The sequence below is a fragment of the Leptosomus discolor genome, chromosome 3 (genome assembly GCF_034619465.1).
Source record: "Leptosomus discolor isolate bLepDis1 chromosome 3, bLepDis1.hap2, whole genome shotgun sequence".
Classification (NCBI taxonomy): Eukaryota; Metazoa; Chordata; class Aves; order Leptosomiformes; family Leptosomidae; genus Leptosomus; species Leptosomus discolor.
The window spans coordinates 14,872,053-14,886,168 of NC_141393.1; the positions used below are offsets into that span (position 1 = coordinate 14,872,053).

Here is a 14,116-nt window from a genome sequence, read left to right on the forward strand (position 1 = left end):
GTGCTTGAACACAGAGCTGCTGGAGAGGACCTCCTGCAGTTTCTCTGCCCTCTGTGGGGACAGAACTGTGAGAAAGGGCTTGTTTGTATCAGAAACAGTTCCCATAAGCTTTTTGTTTTGGTTGCTGTTTTTTGCACGTGACATGGCGTGGTGGGCCACAATATAAACAGTAGTGCTAAGAGTACAAAGGTGAGGCGGGGCAGTGCATATAGCAGGCTTCATGCTGTTTGGGAAGCAGGCTTGGACTGCTAACGGGCAACGGGCTTAGTCAATGCTGTGGCTCTTGTGGAGCCTGTAACTGTTACCGGCATCACATCAAGATCTTTAGCGTTTTTACACTTGTTTATGCAAGTGTTGCTGTCTGTGCCACTTATGCACACAGAAACAGTGCTCCATCCAGAGGCATGTGTCTGATTCCCAGGCAGGCGTGGATTGAGCCTCTCCTTTGACACCACTTTGAATCCTTCGTTGAAGCTGCTTTCAGTGCCCTGATACTTCGAGATGTAAATCAGGACTTGCTGTATCAGGATCACTGCATTCATTGTGTAGAGGCATTCAGCTCTGCTGCAGCCCTGGCAGCATGTGGGTGCTGGTGAAGCTGGAGGGCAGGTAGGGAAAGACACCTTATCCGACCAGATCTACCAATGGAGGCTGTTGTATCCAGAACCTGGGTGGAAATGATGGAGTCTCTGGTTGTCTTCAGACAGAGCTGGAGACTGCTATGGGAACTGTTCAGCCAAATGGGTATTACTGGACTGAATTTAGGGGTAAGTTAAAAAAGTGTGGTGGCCTGAGGCACAGAGGAGGTCAGACCGAAGGGTCCATGGTCTTCCTGGCTTTGTATTTAAGAATCTCAAACTCCCCTCTCACCCCACTGGAGGACAGGTTCATTACTAATTCAGCAAGTTGTTCAAGCTGATGCTGAAATCTTGCTTACTTAAGCACTGATCTTCTGCAGCATTATACTCACCACCTTTTGATATGCATGACTAAATTCACGATGCTGTTGGCAGGATGCCTTTGCAGGGAAGGTGCTACGGATTGATCCTATAACCTACATGGTTTGCCCTCTTCTCTGACCTAGAGACTCCTCCCACATTGGGGAGGTTGTTGGGCAGAGAGAGTTTGCAGCTGAAGGTGTTGCTGTGAACCTTACCACCACTTAAACTGTTCACTGAACTTAAGTAGCTTCCTATGGTGTCTTCTTAACCTTTTTCGTGAGGGCTTGTTTGAATTTCCTGGGTTTGGACAAAGTGCAATCCAAACAAAAAAGTGAGCCTGTTTCCTCTGAGAGTGTTTGTGCTTTAGATGGGCACTTGACTCTGGTCCGTCCTGCTGTTCCTTTATGTGCGGTTTGGCACTTGTCTATGGCAGCACTTTTTCAGGCATATTCCAATTTTTCTCTTGAATGGTCAAAGGACTCTCAGTGATTAGCTGGAGCTTGCATGCTAGCTTTTCTGCTAAACTGCCCCCAGAGTGGCCAAGAGACGGCATTCGGGCTTGTGCCGAGTGCGTTCAGCAGCTACTGGCAAAGGTAAGGTGTTTAGCACAGAGGCAGCCTAAACCTTACACGTGTGCATGGGCAGAGAGTGGTGCCTGCTAACCATGGTGGGGCTGACCCTGAAAAGTGCTGTTAGTCGGCAACGTGCACCGACATAGGCATGGTTGTGTGAACGCCCAGTTCCTTGACGATTCATGCTTGGCGAGAAGTCCTGTGGTTGAATAGTGGCTTTTGCAGTCATGCCATAATAAATGAAATGACGTAAAATATAGTGCCATTTCACATTTGTGCAGAAAGGGTTCGAGTTTTTTCATATGCTTAAGCTGCAAAACTCTCTCCCTCTTTTCCTCTTGCTGTAACAACTCACAGCCTCTGCTACCAAAATTGTAAGTGGAGGAGAAATTTTGCAAATATCCAGATGGATAGAAGGAACTATTGCAAGCTGCTGAGCTATAATGAAAACGAAGAAAAGGATTTCCTAGGTTCCTTTATTTTCTTTCCTGTGAAATTTGCAAATGTGTTGCTTCAAAGCACATTTCAAAACAAAACCCAGATGTTTTGGAGAGCAGTAAGCCACCCACAGAGCTCTTCAGCAAGTTATCTTCTACACCAGGTCACCCGATCTGGTGTTGCTCTCTTACTGCAATGGTGAACTGGCCATTACATTCCTTCAGGTTGAATATTACCATTTTATGTGAGGGTATTCTGTATTTTATTGTCCTCCTGTTTTTGTCTGTTTGTGTCACATGCTTCCACTAGAAAAAACAGATGTCCTGGGTAGGCACTTGTTGTGTATGTCAGGCTGTGTGCAAGCTGCAGCTCTGTGGCCTTGCTGTATTCACTTCTTCCCCTTTTACAGCACTGAGAGTTGTGGCAGTGACCTCCATGTAGAGCTGTGCCAGCAGCTTATTTTTGTGAACTTTTCAGTTGTTTTTGAAAGAAAAAGGCACGTGTGTGGAGAGATTGTTTATTCAAACCTAAAAGGAAACATCTCGTTCTGTTGTTGAGTGTTTTGGTGCATTTTAGATGAATACGAATGGGTGCAAAGCTAGGAAATTACTTTTATACAATTATGAAACAGTATTTCAACTTCACTTTCCTTCTGTACCCCTCATTGCCCAACCTGATGGCACTGATATAGATTCACACAAGATATTGCTGTTGCTGAATCTCAGCTTCTTAGTGAAAAAAGCTTTTGGCAGAATCCCCTCTTCACCCTATATATAGCCTATATATATGAATATGTGTATTCATTAGGTCTTTCCCAAACCTGCCTTCGATAGAAGGGGAAAACATATTCCTGTCTTACAGTACTTGCCTGTCACATGCGAAGCTGAAATGTATTTTTTCTCTTTTCCTAAAGATTCGTCTTCCAACTACATCAGGCAACTTGAAACAAAAGTGAAACTGCTGGAGGATGACAACAAGCTTCTTTCCCAGGTAGGTTTTTTTAATTGCCTAATAGATGTGGTTTTATTGCCTAATTAATGTGTTCTCCTGTTTCCATATAGTTGTGTCTGACTGCTCACTGAATGCACAAGGGCTTTTGGTGCATACCTTACCAGGGGGAGAGCATAATGGTCTTTTCATATCAAGCCCCCAGGGATAGAATTTGGTCTCCTTTTGTGTTGTTTTTTTTTTTTTTTTTTAAAAAAAGAGGGAAAAAAGTATACCCTTTTAGTGTCTATGTGTGTTTCGGAGATGCATTAACAAGTGCCTGCAGAACACCTTGATCCACTACTGCTCTTGGGGATGCTGTGACGGTCCAGCACTGCTTGTGCCCTTGCTGTAGGATTTTGTCTTGCTTGCCCATTTACATTTGACTTTTATCTTGTTGAAAGAGGAGGCTGTAGTCAAAGAATAGCCTTGGGAATAGTTTTGTGCAGTGCTGGCTCCCAGCTTTTATTTGAGATCTTGCTTAAAACCAAACAGACCTCTCTAAACTGGAACTTTTTGCTTGCATCTGCCCTTCAAAGTCTACTCCACGTGCCACTGGGCTTTTGATCACTCCTGGTGCTTACCTGTTTGAATATAGCAAAGTCAGGCAGCGGGAAGAAAACAGTCATTTTGTCTGGTATGTCCCCTAGATCCCCTGTAAAACACAGCATTTGGTGTAAACGGGGGCAGCTTTGCTGAATTCAGTGAAACACTGTCTATTTAAACCATTGGAAGTGTTACCCTTTTTCTTTTGTTCTTTGCATCCTTTTGCTGTTGTATATTCTACCTCCCTGGCATTTTAAAGGGTTTTTTCTGTACTTTGCGTCTTACTTCAAGCACTGAGTTTCACAGTCATTTTGTTCCAGATTCTTTCCAATTACAAGGACTGGAAATAAAAAAATCCTCCTAATTATTTTTTAAAAAAATACCTTTTGCCAGTGTATGTTGTGCTGTTCTTTGCACTTCACCAAGTCTGAAAATAGACTGCTCCAGTATCACATGTTTCTGAAACATTCCTGTTTCAAAAAACAGAAGATGCTCTAAGTTTACTGAAATTTCAATAAAATAATTTTATCAAAACCTTATTTTTACTGAAATACACATTTCAACCTGACTCTGAGCTTTTCTTAAAGATTACCCCAAATTTCCAGTGTACACATTGTCATTGCTAGCCATGAAACAAAACTCACAAGATACCAAAGGGTTAAAACCCCAAAAGGGTGCTCAGTTCAACAGCTACCGAGTGGCCTCATGTATTAATCAATCGCTAATTTAATTTTAACTCCCTCTGTCTTTCTCCCAACCCGTGAGTGAGCTGGTGGCAGTCGAAACCCCGAGACAATTTAATTGGAGCTATTGATAAGCAGATGGGCTGTGTGTGGGCAGTTGGGATATGCATGGGGTCGGCGATGGGCTTGATGTGCCCTTGGCCCGGCTTAGTCATGCCATGGCCAAGCACATTACTCTGTCAGATCTGCCTTGTGAGGTCAAAAAAAAGTGGCTGGTAATTAATGGTGGTAAATTAATAGGAGCTGAGTAGCTGCCTGGGCTTATTGCTTTGGGAGGATGAAGCCCAGTTAGTCTTGGCGTGTGTGAGCCTGAGGCAGCCCCCGCGCATCAGCCCTTCACTTTCGTGCTGTCCTGGGTGGGAAGGCTGTGCCTTTTCCTCCACGTGCACAGTCATCCTCCCATGTCTTCACTTTTCAGGCTGTGTCACTACAAGTGTTTGAATCCAGGAGGGGGGGATATTATCCTGAAATGGCACTGTGCTCTGGAGAAGGCCAGCCGCCTCCCCGGCAGCAGCAGGCACCGATGCCAGCCTGGCTGTGATGTTCTGTGCAGCCCCTGTGTGATGTCTTAACAGGCCTCCAAAAAGTCCAGGATCTGACCTGTTTTAGATCACGCTCAGGGAAATACCTCTTTTTATCGTAATCAGGGAGACAGCTTTCCTTAGCGCAACAGCAGAAGTCTTGAAACTACCGTGGTCTGGGTGAACTCCCTGGGAATGCTGAGCTGCATCACCTCCAAGTCTGTCATGCTACAAACCCAGATTTGGATTTTCTTCTCTTTCTATGAGAAAGATGAGGAAAACCTGTATAGGCACAAACTCACATGCACATGTACACATCGCTCCCAGCACTTTCCCGGAAAAGCATAATCCACTTACTGTATTCTTACTTGATTGGAAAGTGTTTACCTGTTACCGTGTGGATCTCGGGATAAGACTCTAGTCAAAAGGATCCTGGCAAACTTTCTTCTGTTTTTAAAGTTGCTAGGTGATCCTGTCTATTTGAACTCCCCAATGCCAAACTGGCTTGTCAACACCAAAGTCACATTTTAACTCGGCTTGACTTTCTCCCTGGGAGTATCGACATTGCAATAATATTTGCAGCCTGGTGTCAAGAAGTTCTATCACCAGCGCGCTGAGGAGTGATGAAACCTGACGTCCTAAGTAACAAACAGTGCCTATGCATTAAGGGATTAACAAATCAGTGGTGGTTATGGAATTCTGCCTGGCTTCTCTCCAAGTGCTAAACATAGAGCTGAAGTAGTGCTTCACCCAGAGAAACATGAGAAGGCCGGTGCTGCAAATGATACTGCAAGCTTTACGGGAGGATTTATATTACAGTGGCCAGTGACACAATGCCCCTTTGCATTCTGAGCGAGGTTTGTTGCTTTATCTTCTTTGGCATCTGCGGTGTGAAGCTATGCTGAGAGGTGGTGTCTTTGTACCACCTCAGGCAGGTGTAGGGGTGCAGGGTCCCCAGCCTGCACTTTTTCTTCTGCTTCCTGACATCTCCTTTCTTCATAAGCACTTCATAAAAAAGTCTCAGTGGGAGAGGCAAGAGCTCTCCAGCCCTTGCCAAGGCAGCCGCTCTGCGCTGTACGTGTTACCTGCAGCGCAGGTGTGCTGGGATCCACACTTCTCTTTTTCTGGTGACTCATATGAACAGATTAATGGAGAGAGCTTTTCCTCCCTTTGGGAGATCAAGAAGTACCATCTCATGAGCTGCACTTTGCAATGTGAGGAAAGTAAATGGAGAAGGGGATGTTATTTGGCTGTATATGGATTTTTTGGGGGTTGAATTCTTTTTCTTTCTGGTGAAGGAGATTTGTATTTCCAGTTGGGAAATGAGCTTCTGACATTGTTAACCCACCAGTAATCATCGCTCTTCCCATTCTCCCTTCTCTGAGGAGAAACAACTCCAGTTTTATACCTTTCTTTGACTCAGGTTTGCACTGTAATGTTTTGCTGGCACGGCCGTGTTAACTAGAAATTCATGCTCTTGGATCGCTGTGGTGGCAAAATCCCTGGCAGCAATTCTGATGACACACAGCTTTTGTTGCCCTGGTTTATATTGGCTGGGGAGGTGCTGTAGCGAATGCCACTACCAGAGAAGGCCCCTTGATGCCTGCTTACCAGTGCTGGTAGGCACCTGTGGTGTAACCAGAGTGGCAAAGAGCCTGCAGAGCAGGTGGGGGACCTCAGTGTCCTGGGGTTGATGGTGTCAGCCCTTCTCACAAGTGTAACTGGTTTCTGGAAGTTTTAGCTGAAGTGTAAAGAAGGTGGGTGAACGTAAGCTCTGAGGAATGTTGGGTGTTGGCTTTGGAGAGCTTCACAGGCATCACTTTTATAGTCTTAAGTTCTCTAGGGAAGAAGTGCCCTAAGTTCTGCCATGTGCATGCAATTAATCTTTGCAGCATCATGTGGGAGAAGTCCTGCTTTTCCTCTGTGTCATTCTGGGGAGTGCCCCGGAGAGCTGGTGTTAACCTCTCTTCTGCGGTGTCTGGTTGACTGGGTGAGGGTACCTTCCATATTACTAAGGTATAATCCCTGAGATGGGAGACCATATTTCTTTTCCATTCCTCTGAGCTGAAAGTGTCCAAGCAGAAAATAGACCCCTAAAGCCACCTCACACTGACCCTTAAACTGAATTTAATTTGGTGTTACACACTTTCCCCTCAAGATTAGACAAACCCATGTTCATGAGCTTTGGGAGCTCCAAAGGTCAATTCTGATTAGTTTTATAACTAATGCATAGATTTTTGAGATAATAATTATGAAAATCTTCTGGCCATTCTTGCACATTACTTTGCATTTTCAGCTCATTCTGTACAATGTCAAGGACTGGGAATTTTTAACTAAAGCTGAAGTTTATAAGCTTTGTGGACTCATCACCCTCTTCTCTCTCCTCGTAACTAAGTCCTGTGCACTGTGGGCTGTCTGTCTGGACTTTTTTTGATTTATAGTCTCTGCTGAGCTGTGTCTGGCTTTTGCCTTCAGAACAGGAATGCCAGAGGCATTTTCCTACTCAAAGGTGCCCAGGGCATATTGCACGCTTTTGTTTCAAAAGCCCAGCTTTGAGCAGAGTAGATGTATTGGGCAGGCAAAACTCTGAGGAACTGGGTGTTTGACAAGGAGGTCCTGGTGCATCTTTCAGGGAAAATTTCAGGTCCTCTGGTGCAGAGCAGAAATATAAAAAAAATCTTCTCTAGGGAGTGGACAACCCTTGGGATTTGTGAGGAACATTAGAGTATTTAGTTAGAATCGCCAAACAGACTTCAGCATTACCAGCACTTCACAGCATTTCAGTATGTGCCTGATAGCTGGTTGGGATTTAGGGTATCCTTAGAAGATCTTTAGAGCATCCTTGGAAGGTCTTGAAAACTGTGCTTAGTCTTATTTTTAAGAAGCTGCATGCTTAGCCTGAGTTAAAAGAAGGCTGCAGCTGTATGGGTAGTAAAATGATAGTAAATAATGCCTGTAAACACTGCTGTCAAAACAGCGCTGAGGTTTTTGAGCTAGGAGCTTCCATGGTAAGGGCATCTATAGCCTGCTTCAGTTCTTCTTAGGCAAATGGGAACTTGGCACAAACATGCACTCAGCAGGCAGTTTCTAGCATATTGTTTTGAAAATGAGAGGGGAAAAAACTGGACCCCAGGATTCAAGAGAGCCTGAGAATCATTAGTACTGCAGACAACAAAGATGTAAATGCCGTTCAGCAGAGAGCTTGATCTCTTCCTGAAGAGCAGAGGACAGAGGAGAGAAAGAAATTGCCCACAATGTGCTGGCTGGCTCCAGGAGAGTTGGAGTGCAATTCCCTCTGTTGTTTTATTATCGGTTGCTTTTGTGCCAAGTCTGCCATTAACAGTTCCTGTTTGTGGAGTTGCCTCACGGCTCTCAGACTTGCTTAACATTTGGGCCTCTCCTTGAGTTGTGGCTCCGGAGTTTTGTTGTGAGGCCATACCTTGCGCCAGGAGCATTGCACATGCTCACCGTGAGTGGAACAAAATTACAAACCTGTCTGATTTCCCCAAAGTCTGCCTACTGTTTGTGTGTGAGGAGGATTAGTATAATTGCTTTAATTTAAGGTCTCACAAGGGAAATTGGATTTTTTTGTAATAGAGAGCAACTCAGACATGAAAGCTTTCCAGTGTGTTTGGTCTCCATTTAAATTCAGAATACTGAAGGGGACATGCCCTAGGTTATTATATTACTGTTCTTATGTGCTGTTTAAATGTTTAGCTGCATATTAATTTTAACTAATCAAAAAGGAGATGCATATTTGGGGCCTCATCCAAATTTTCAAGTCAGTGGTGAGACTTTCTACAGGACTTCGTGCATTTTGGAGTACAGCTCATACAGAACCAGATTTTCATGAGACCTTTCACGAGACCAGTCTCCAAACTTTGATTTAGGCCTCTAATTGCGTTGCATTGCTTACATGCTTAAATGCAAAAAATGTTAGCAGAATCACCCAAAAGTAGCTTCCTTAGCTATGGCAGCAGAAGCTTCAAGAAAAACTAGCGTGCAAAACCAATCTATGTCTAAGTGTGTTTAGTTTCACCTCCTCCTTTGAATTAAAGTGACAACTGATCTGACCAATTTGCTATCAAATAAGTGGACTTGAGATTTAAGCAAACAATATGTATTTATTGAATAAAATGTTTTTTCCCCCAAATAAGAGATGCCCGGTTTTATAAGAGCAATTCAAAGATGTCTCAGACTTGCACCCAAATACTTTCAAGCTCTTTAAGGCAATGGAGTTCCTTCTGTTGACTTTGGACATCAGATTCTTGGGCTTCTATGTACCAAAATATTCTTTTGGTATTCACCTCCCATGCATTGGTAGGAGCTCATTTAAAAGCAGAATCAATGACAGAAATTAGCTTTTTCAACTTCTAATGAAAGCTGGATGATGTACTTTGTGTTCTGGGGATTGGCACCTGTGGAAGCAAGGGATTTTACCTGACACATATAAATAGAATTCCCCAAAAGCCTAGGAAATATAATTCAAGAAGTTCTGAATCCAGTAGTCGATTAACAGATAGACAGGAACATACAGTCTTTATTGAATCTTAGGAATTTGAGACAATCGTATAATTTCTTGCAACTTCGGTCAAAATTGTCAAAGGACTAGAGCTGAGTTTCTCTGCAAGAGTGTGAGTGTGAGAGATGCACACATGAAAAGCTCTGCCATGCCCCATTTGTTTCTGTTGTGGGTAAGCAAGAACATTGGGTTTAATGAGGCTCAGTTTAACCTCCAGCTGTGGAATGTGGGATTAGTCATATTCGATGCTTAACCAGCTTTGTAATAATTTCACTAGATTCTACTTTTTTCTGTATATGAGGACAGGGTCAGGGAAAAAGCTCTTAATTGCAGTTAGATACAGGCTATGAAGAAGGAGCATTTTGTGTCTTTGTAACGTGTAGAGAGGTTCAAAGTACACAGGTTCTCAGTGATCGGTCCATCTGAGAAGAACTGAAAAATGTTTTGAGGGGAAACTAAGCCATAGCTGCAGAGGCTTAAAACCAGATTTTTGCAATAAGCTCGATGCCAAATTCAAGACCAGCTCAATAAAAATTCAGTGTCTGCTATCTGAAAACAAATTGGGGAAGTATGAGGAAAGATGTTAATCATTCATTGCTTTTGAAAAAAAAAAAAAGGAGGCTTTATCCAAAACTATGAATTTGTGACAAAATTTTCAGTTTTGTTTTGCTTTTCATGAAGCCAAAAATGCAAATCTAAATCTTTATAGGAGACTTTTAAAGAATATTCAAACTATCTCATAAAAATTACGACTTGACTGTAACTGATTCATCCTGACTATTCAAGTCCTGGTTCAGCAGAGAGCTTTGAACATCTGAGCGGTCCACCAGAAGAGAGGGGCTTGAGTGTCCATCCTGCCCCGAGCACTCTTCAAAAGAAGAGAGAGGAGGCCAGCAGAAGCCCTTGGCCACCTTGCACACAGCATTAGTTAAAGCCTGAAAGGGACCTTTTCTGATTTATGAGAAGGGGATTTGCCTTCCTTATTCCCAGCTCCCTCGTTTTATGGGATGTGGGGAGTGCCTTGAAGGCAGCACGAGCAGCATTGTTGTGGCTGAGCTTTTGGGAGGAGGTGCAATGCTTCCCTTCAACCTATTTGCCTGGGGTGCAGCTGGCAGAAGAAAATGAAAGGTGGCTCAGAGGATAGTCCAGTGAGCTTATTCGTGTCTGTAATACTACATCCCCATCTGCATCTACTTGCCTGGTGGAATCGGGGCAGCATTTTGTAGCTTCTCTGTTGACATCCCTAATGAAGAGACTGATTTTAGTGCTAATAAGGTATGGATGGGCTCCATTAGTCTGAGACCCCTAAACTCGTTGCGTACAAGCCACAGACCAGATGTGGGCTACACGGAATGTCAATGGTTATAGCTCCATTTGGTTTTGTTAACTATTGAGCTGCACTTCTGTTTGGGTTATAGGCTGTGATGCTTGAATCTCAGCTGTGCCAGTCCATATAACTCTTGAGCAAAGCCTGCCAGTTGTGTGATTATAATTATGTACTGCAGTTTGATTTGAGCTGATTATCTGAGTCTCCCATGAGTTACGGGGTTGATCTTTCTCTGCTGATATAAAACAACAGGAAGAAAATACAGACACTTTTGAATATTAACAGTACTAAGGTTCCCTACCTCAGTTGCTACAGAGAACGGAGAGGTTTGAAACTTGCACTGCTTTTATTGCCTGTACCCCACTGAGATACTAATAAAAATATTTTTCCAAGAGTGGTTTTACATGGTAAAATCTGCTAAGCCTCTTACTGTCTCCCATTATTTATTAAGCCTTTCCCAAAGTGTTAGCTCCCCTGACAATAGAGAATTCCAGTTGTCACCATTGCAACCAGATGAAATCTGCTGATTTGCCTCTCCAGCTTGTATGAATGCAGCTCGTGATATGAGGGGAAAGTCAGAGCATAGGCAGAAGTGAGGATGCTCGTTCCTGTGTTGTGTTTGTGAATGGCTGAGGCCCAGCCATGGCACAACATCCAAATGCATCCTTACAGCTCCCTGTGCTGCTGCTGTACATGGGCTGTGCTCCTCGTTCTCGGGGCCGTACCATTTCCAATTCCACATGAACGACTGAAAGTGTCTTTGCTGATGAAACTGGCTGAGGTTCTGCTTATGACCTGCTGGCTGAATACTAGAGAGGGAATTGGGAGAGGAGGTGTCTTGGCAGACCATTGTCCTCTAAAACCTTTGTCACCAGTCTAGGGAATGATCCCTGGATGTGCTGCGTGTACAACAGGGATATGAACCAGTGTAAAGGAATTTAATCTCTCCTGTTGCAGAAATCTCATATTATTACATGACATGGAAGATGTTAAATAGTTTTAATCTCATCCCTTAATTTTTTTTTCTTATTTGTAGCGTTCTTTCAAAATCAAATGCGTTGATTTTTTTATTGCACTCTCGTGTGTGTAATTTCCAGCTTGCCTGATAAATGCTGTTGAAGCTAATGGGACTCTTCACATATACTTAAAGTCAGATATGAGCTTTGCTGAGCTTATTTTTGCTTGAATATGTCTTGTAGCGATAACTGCAATTACTGAACCTTAATTCAATTATTTGCTAGCTTCACACAGTGAAATTGCCCATTCCTCAACTTCCTGGTGCATGGGACCCTAAGACACACATTAATGAGATAAGGAGGAAATCTTTGTGCAAGGTTGTGTGGTAGGGGATGTTTGCTGGGGCACAAGGCCGCCTGAAAGGGCCGCTCACACGTGGTGCTGAGGTCACGAGAACCCAGGGCCGTTGCCCTGGTGCCCGTGTGAGACTGCGCAAGGCAAGTGCTTCGCAGCATCTCCTTCACGTTATCTGCGGTGTGCTTCTGCTTTGCCTTGCCTTGGCAAAATATCACTGCTCTGCTGAGCTTACTAAGGATATCTTTAGCCAGGTCGTTCTTACAGAGTGGTGTGTTCTGATAGTGCCATTGAATGCCGTGGGTATGGTAAAATATCTGTAGTTGTGAAGAAGAGTAAGGTGGTGAAGCTTTATCAGCTGTTTGTGGGGTCACCATGCTCTAAATCGCCATAGTAAAATGTTAATGCCTGTGCAGATAATAATGGGTTCTGCAGGACTTCGTTTATTAATATGGGAAAATGTGTTTGATTTCAAATAATATTATTATCTTATCAAGTGCTGCATGTAAGACCAGCTTATTTTGGTCATCTGTGGTAGAGTTTTTTCCAAGATGATAAAATAACTTTTTTCTATTACGTTTCCAAATGTATAATGTTCTTCTGTTCCCTTCTAGCTGGCTGACTGCAACAGCTTGCCACGAAATTTCAGTAAGGTAGAGAGAACTAATGCATCTACAATCAGCTTCTGGGATCTGGGAGCTGCCTTTTAATATTGCTGCTGGTTGTTTGGGGCTTTTGCTTGTTCTTTCACATGCTAATGTTGGCGATTTCCATTTTTTAATCGTCGGAATGTATTAAATATGCCCCTAATTATTTTTTGTTTCCCTCCTGTACTTGTGCAAAAGACATTCGTTAGTAATATCTGAGTTTTGAGCATCTTCAAACCAAAGACATTTACCTACCTGAAGAGAAGTTGATACTTTTAGCTAAATTGCTGCAGGAAATAACAGGAAAAGATTTTGAGCTAAACCTTCCATTTAATTACCCAGTTGCAAACAATGGGTTGTTGAGTGTCAAAATTGAGGCAATTTCAATTATTGGAGCAATTATGGTTTAGAAAATTGTTGCCAGTAGGTTTAAGAATTTACATTATAGTGACAAGCAAGTAATTCAGGTAATGGGCAGTACGTTAGTCCATAAAGATGAAGGCAGCATGACCCAGTGGACTGAAATAAAACCTTCCTCCTTTTTCTCTTTACAAATATGTATAATCAAAAGCCAAAGTCTCAGCAGTTTTCCATCTAACATCCAAGATTTATGGGGTAAAACTAGAACATGAAGTAAGAATGACATTTTTTCATATTTTTTTCATATAAAGAATTACCCCATCATAGCCCAAATCCTTATGGGCTTATATGGTCAGGATGGAATGCCTTGCCCTATTGCTAAGAACCAAGTTCACCGTGATATTTAAATGACAGCTGCTTTGTAAAAGGGTGGAGTAGCCACTAAAAAATGGAAATTGCTTATCTCTCTGAGGACTGGGTGATGGTGTTGGCATATTTGTTTGTCCAAAGAAAATTTTCTAAACTGGTGTCAATAAGGGTATTTTCTATTGCCAATATTGAGTTCCTCAACAGTATTCCTTTCCGTCTAGTTGCATTTCATGTTAAGTTACATAATTTCTTCTAAAGTTATGTTGAATAGCAGCTATAATACTAATACATTTAAGTGGTGTGATGTGTAATCTGCTGTCTTTTGAGCTTAGTGCCAGTGGGTCTGCGTTGTAGGGAAACGAAGCTGATTATTATAAAGCCTCCAAAATGACAGTCCTCTGGGAAGTCTGCTGCTGGTGACTCATGTATGCTCGATTCTCCTCTTCATTCTGGACGCATTTTTACATGCCTTTATAATAAAGGGACTCCCCAGAGGTAAACAGAAAGGGGCTTTGTAGGGCTCCTGGCCTTTGAATTGGTGCTTGGTTTTGGGGGTTTTTAAATGGCATGTGGACCAGGAGAGGAAGCTTTCACAATGCAGAAGGTTACAAATGACTTACAAAGAAGTGAAGAGAGCAGCATCTCAGGTGCTCAGACTTAGTCCTCAGGTGCCAGCAGGGCTGTCCCTCCTGGCTCCTGCTGTGCAGCAGAAGGACGTAGGTCTCTAGCAGCTCTTCGTCACGTCTGCCAAGCCTCCGCGGGTGCCTTGGATATGCTCAGGCACAGAATGCTGGTGTGTAGACTCCCAAATTGCTCCAAGATGACCTTGCAG

General features: G+C 43.2%; 1 protein-coding gene across 2 annotated transcripts in view; it reads left to right on the forward strand.

The window, feature by feature from the left end:
• The window catches only part of CCDC85C (coiled-coil domain containing 85C), a 112,370-nt gene that overhangs the window by 67,629 nt on the left and 30,625 nt on the right, over nucleotides 1-14,116 (forward strand). Inside the window, exons 2-3 of one of the 2 annotated variants that reach the window (XM_086463182.1) lie at nucleotides 2,865-2,941; nucleotides 12,523-12,561. In XM_086463182.1, coding sequence (XP_086319308.1) covers nucleotides 2,865-2,941; nucleotides 12,523-12,561 — 116 coding nt within the window. The remainder of the gene's footprint in view (nucleotides 1-2,864; nucleotides 2,942-12,522; nucleotides 12,562-14,116) is intronic. The other variant, XM_086463183.1, reaches the window with a different exon arrangement.